General features: G+C 31.9%; 1 protein-coding gene across 1 annotated transcript; it reads left to right on the forward strand.

Moving 5' to 3' along the window:
* Positions 1-2,017: 2,017 nt before the first annotated feature.
* Positions 2,018-3,735, forward strand: LOC133671067 (NAC domain-containing protein 100-like). The gene is made up of 3 exons (XM_062091692.1): positions 2,018-2,499; positions 2,600-2,877; positions 2,991-3,735. The coding sequence occupies exons 1-3, from the start codon at positions 2,313-2,315 to the stop codon at positions 3,582-3,584; spliced, it is 1,059 nt and encodes a 352-aa protein (XP_061947676.1). The 5' UTR covers positions 2,018-2,312; the 3' UTR covers positions 3,585-3,735.
* Positions 3,736-6,054: the final 2,319 nt, after the last annotated feature.

A 6,054-nucleotide genomic window follows, 5' to 3' on the forward strand; every position in this document is an offset into this window, starting at 1 on the left:
TTTATAAGGTTGATAGTTTGTATGCATGATTTTTATCTTGATTTTAAGAGATATTTTCATATCATATCATATCATCTCATGTTACATCATCTATATACATAATTGAGATTTTTTTTCTTATAACGATTTTAGAGTTGTTTGCATGATATTAAAAGCTGTATTTTTACCATGTTTAGAATAAAATATCTTGTGTTTATAATTCGGTGAAGTTATTTAGAGTTTGCCTCTTTACGCGATGCACCACACATTTTTGTTTTTTTATCGCCGTGTGGAGCGTGGTACCCAACATAAATAAATGACCTATTAGTAGACAACGACTATAGATTAAAATAGGATTACGACACTGTACTTGCACCATTTTGATTCTATCATTTTAAAATCATTGCAGCCCTTACAATTAACTATTTCAAATTACGACATAATATTTATACCTATTATCTATCTAAGATATTTCAACTTTTAATCCATAAACCATGATATATATATTTTGTTTGAGTCAATTTGAATATACCTCGATTAATTTTACAGGTTTTAAAATTAACGATTATATAAGTCTCCAATGACTTTAAAATTTATGAAACTCAAATTAATAATTTTTAAAAAATAAATTTATAATCTAATCAGTTAAATAACACCATTCATGATATTTATACCTATTATTGAAGATATTTCAACTTTTAATCCATATATATATATATATGTGTGTGTGTGTGTGTGTGGGAGGGAACTAATTTGTGTGTATCTCGATTAATCTTATAAGTTTTAAAATTAACTATTATATAGGTCTTAGTAATTCTAAAATTTATAGAACTTGATTTACTGATTTTTAAAAAATAAATTTAAAAAGTTGATCTATACCATTAATAATATTATGGATAATATATGATTTTGAAAAAAGGACAGCAACATTAATGTTCCCTCTATCTTCTTCTTCTTCTTCTCGTCACAGCAGTAAAAAGCAAGCGCCAAAGTACAATTTCTACGATCAGAGATCCAATCACCTTGGTCAAAGGTAACTCGAGGGAGTTATCAACTCACGAGGATGGTCCCTAGCTCGAAGGAGAAACCCTAGAACAGTACACGTGGGCCTGATTGTACTGTTAAACTGTATATTGTCAATCTGTTTGGTTCAATCATGTTAGAGTTAATGCAGCATCGCCGGTCGCTGGTACGCTGCCAAAATCCATGATTCACCACAGGAAAATAATTAACTATAAAATATTTCTTATGATCAATAAATAATATATAAAATTAAACTGAAATCTAAAATATCTTGGTGGGAGCAATGATGGCACTTTGACTCGAGGGTTTTGTGATCGTGTGCACCTTTAGGTTAGCTAATTAAGCTAAGATAATGAGGTTTTCATAAGAAGAAAGAAAAACAAAACTACGATAATGAGGTTTGTGGGGGCTATTGTCGTTTTTGCATCAAAACAAAATTTGTGATTTTTTTTTATTTTTTTGGGATAACGGCAGAAAATATTATTAACAATAAAATAATATATTTTTTAAAATTTATTTTTAATATTAACACATTAAGATAATTTAAAAAATTAAAAAATTTTAAAAAATCATGAAACAACAGTTGCACCGGTGCCCAATCACAGCCTAATTAGTTTTAGAACTCCTGTACATGCTTTTAATTATACATGTATCTCTAGAACAGCATATACCTTTGGTTAAACAGATAGCAACTAACTTCAAGACTTTTAAGCCATCTACCTTTTTTTTTTTTTTTTCTCGTTGCCTAATTCATACTATATATATATATATATATATATATATTCTTAGCTGAAAAGGAAGACTAAACAAAAATCGGTTTTAATTGCAAGAAGAAAAGAGCTAATTCACAGTACATGCAGCGCATAGAAAGTGACAGTGACATGCATGTTTTTATAGACAAAATAAAAAAGAAATTGCAGAAAATGCAATAAATAAAAAATACATTTTTAACAATTAAAACAGTATTTTTTTTCTACTCTTAAATGGAAACTTGAAAACCACCCAGCAATAGTTGCCTTCCCACCCTCGTTTTTGTTTTTTTTCCCCTCTCTCCAAAAACTAGTATTTATCGGTTCTGTTATGCCCACCACCTCTCTCTTAAACCACCTCCCCCCTATCACAGCCTTTTCGGTTCATAATTCTCTCTTGTATTAGCATCTGATTCTCTCTTCTGACAATAGTTTTATGGTTTGTTTCCTACACAGATAATATAAACGTCGCAGGCTTTCATCTACAATAGCTTAGTTTGGAAAATTTGTTTTAGGCACCCATTTGAGATTTGGAGAGATTCTTGTGAGATTTTGAAGGTTATGGAAAACAATTGTGTGTATAGTGAGGAAGATGAGCAGATGGAACTGCCTCCGGGATTTAGATTCCATCCAACTGATGAAGAGCTCATAACTCACTACCTGTCTCAGAAGGTTCTTGACAACTACTTTTGTGCTAGAGCTATTGGTGAGGTCGATTTAAACAAGTGTGAGCCATGGGATTTGCCTTGTAAGTCTTCTATGTCAATATCCCTCTGGTTCTTAGTTCTACAGCAGTTTTTGCTATGTGTCATGTTCTCACTTCATGGTTTGTGCTCTTTTTAATGCAGGGAGGGCTAAAATGGGTGAAAAGGAATGGTATTTCTTCTGTGTTATAGACCGGAAGTATCCCACCGGTTTAAGGACGAATAGGGCTACTGATGCTGGTTATTGGAAAGCCACAGGCAAAGACAAGGAGATTTACAGGGCTAAAACACTTGTTGGCATGAAGAAGACCTTGGTTTTCTACAAAGGGAGAGCCCCCAAAGGAGAAAAAACCAACTGGGTTATGCATGAGTATAGATTAGAGGGGAAAACCCCCGTCTATAATCCCCCTAAAACAGCCAAGGTAGGGTTATCACTCTGTTTCCCCTGTTCTCCTCTGTTTCACTTTTTTTTTTTGTTACACTTGATTGGTGATTGTATTGATTTATAGATCATTTTGCCTGGCTTCTGTTGCAGAATGATTGGGTCATCTGTAGAATTTTTGAGAAGAGTTGTGGAGGAAAGAAAACACATGTTTCAGGGTTGGTGAGGTTAAGCTCGTATGGAAATGAATTAAAGCCAACAATATTGCCTCCATTGATGGATTCTTCTCAACACAATAACGACAAGAGGACTAACATAGGTGATAAGTCTCACGTGACCTGCTTCTCCAATCCAACGGAGGACCAGAAACCCCATGAAACCATTGCTGATTGCTTTAACATTTCTCTTAGAGCTCCTTTCTCTTCTTCAAACATGTCCCCTTCCTCAGTTCTGTTTTCAAAACCCTCACCTCCAAACTCTTTCTACTCCTCTCAAATTTTACCAAACATAGCAAATTTTCAATACCCAGATTCTGTTATGATGCCAGAACACTCCATGTTGAGGATATTGCTTGAAAACCATGGACCCGGCATGAACCTAAACTCAAAACGGGAGCTTTCAGAGGACACTGGCCTCAGCACTGATATGTCTTCAGTGGTAACCAACCATCAATTGGTTCATGGGTCCTTTGAGGATCCATCAAGTTCTGCCGGACCAGTTGATCTTGATTACCTTTGGAATTACTGAACTTCCAGTTGCATAAATATGTTAAAAAAAAAGAAGCGAGGTTTTTTTTTCTTTTTTTTCTTCTTTTTAGTTATCATTGTGGTGTGTATAGCTTCTAATTGGAGGCGAAGGATTTTCTTAAATATATGCTGTTAAATTACTCTCTACATAACATTTTTTTTCTTTTTGCCTACCTCTTGTAATTGGACACAATATCATCTGCCTATGTTAATAATCAATTTGCTTGTACACAAATTTGTGAACATTTTATCCGGGACGTGACGTGATGGTAAAATATTTGAGATTTGCATAATAAATTTAAAGTTGGAGTCAGGACATATACTTTTTATAAAAATTTAGAACAATTAAGGTTTTACTCGTTTATCTAGATTTATAAAATACGTTTTTCAAGGTGGAAATTCATCGAATTAAAAAAAGAAAATTTGTGGACATTGGACAAATTAGATCTAATTTCACCTGGTCTTGCAATTATAATTTCTTTTTTATATATATTTGATATAATTTTTTGATGATGGAGTCAGTCATTTGGATAAGAACTAATAATGCTTTCTCCATAGTTATTTACGGGATGATTGGCTGTTCACTTGTTAGGCCACCAACCAAGAGTTACCAATGATCAAAGAATATACTGACAAACCTTCACTAGCCTATCATGTGAAGCAAATAGCGTCCAATGAACTTGTTATCGAAACATATTCTTTGAAAGCTTTCAAACTCATGCTGAGTTTTAAGGTTCAAATTACCAATGGAACGGACATGAATGACTATACCATGCGATGGGAAAGAGTCTTATCTCGTTAAGTTCAAGTACTTGGAATCCGAAGTATTGAGCCATTGACCTCCTACATCGTTTCGAGAAGTGTTTTTGGACGGTGGTATGGTTTGAATTAAAATATATTAAAATAATTTATTTATTTATTTTTAATATTAATATATTAAAATCATTAGAAAATATATTAATTTTATATATTTTTAAGTTAAATGTACTTTTAAAACACATCTAAATACAGTTTTAAATACAAAAACAAACATTACTTAAGTTTAAGCTTGTATGTAAGGCATGTACTTACGAAAATCTCTTAAAAATCAATAATTTCTTTAATTTTATAATTAACATATTTTTTTGTGAGTCTTAAAAATTTCAAAATCATATATCAAAGATTAAAAAAACAAAAACTAATTCTCCTTGAGAAGTTACTATGCACTAAGACTTATACCACTATTCATTGTAATAGTATAATTACAAAATTGCACTTGAACAAAAACCATAGAACTAGGTATTGGGGGTAAGGTGATCTTTTCACCATGACAAAATTGTCTTCAGCATATTGTATGAGGTTAGATTTGTTATTTTTTTTTTGCACATTAAAATTACTACTTTAACCCTAAAATTTAAAAAAATATAATTTTTTCACTCAGGGATGTTGCCAACATAACTCTCTCATAAGGATTTTTTTGGTTATTTTATATATTGGTTTTATTGTAAATTTAGAGGTTACTCACGGGTATTATTGTAATTGACAAATTAAATATTATTTTTAAAAAATTATTGGCACAGACAACGCATATGCCATCATGTGATGACCCCCTCACTATTTGGAGGATGCGTGCGAGGCTATCCAACTACTAAACACCACCTTCTAGGGTGGTATTTGAAAGATTTCAATGTTACCTACACGATGAGGTAACATGTGGATAAGAAGCTCCTCTGGTTTAAAGCCGACTACCATTTCTTTTTTTCCCTTATTTTTGTTTATCTTCTCCTCGAAGACTAGCCCCTTTAATTAATTTTTTCTTCATATTTGGTCCATGTCCTTTTGATTACTTATTTTTTTAATAAGTTATCAAATTACAAATATTTTTTAATTTAACCCCTTTATGATTTTTTAATCTTTAAAATTTGATCCCTATTTTTTTGGTTGCTATTTGTTTTATTTAGTATCATTTTTTAAATAGTTTTTTTTTTTAATTTCATCCTCCATTTTTTTTCAATCAAATTTCATCCTCATTCACTGCTAGGAAATTATTAAATACCAATGGAAATACCGATGGAAAAAAAACGACATCAATAAATTATGATGACATTTACTAATGGAAAATCACTTCGATTTTTCTATTAGAAAGAACCAACAAAATTTGTTTTGTTGGTGAATACCAAGGGAATTACTTGTGGAATTCAAAGAATAAAAAAACCTAGGCAGGGATTTCCCTCATTAATTGCATCGGTAAATCTGACGTGTCAATATTTCAGACGGAATGATCGATGATAATTTATTGTCACTAATTTCTAGTGGGGAATCTGTTAGTAATATTAAGGTTATAACCAACATCAAGCCCTCTTTTCCCTTCTTTCATTTCTTCTTCTTCTTTTTCTTCTTCTTTTTTTTTTCAGAAAACAGCACCCCCCTTATTTTATCACAAATCTAGCTCTCATCATCACATATCCAACCACCTTAACATGTAGTCTATT

This window comes from Populus nigra, chromosome 13 (genome assembly GCF_951802175.1).
Source record: "Populus nigra chromosome 13, ddPopNigr1.1, whole genome shotgun sequence".
NCBI lineage: Eukaryota > Viridiplantae > Streptophyta > Magnoliopsida > Malpighiales > Salicaceae > Populus > Populus nigra.

What these genes read in the sequence shown, in the direction of transcription:
- LOC133671067 (XM_062091692.1), top strand. Translation starts at nt 2,313, where the DNA reads ATGGAAAACAATTGTGTGTATAGTGAGGAAGATGAGCAGATGGAACTG. An exon ending in TGAGCCATGGGATTTGCCTT is followed by an intron (nt 2,500 to 2,599) that starts GTAAGTCTTCTA and finishes TTTTTAATGCAG; the next exon opens with GGAGGGCTAAAATGGGTGAA. An exon ending in ATCCCCCTAAAACAGCCAAG is followed by an intron (nt 2,878 to 2,990) that starts GTAGGGTTATCA and finishes CTTCTGTTGCAG; the next exon opens with AATGATTGGGTCATCTGTAG.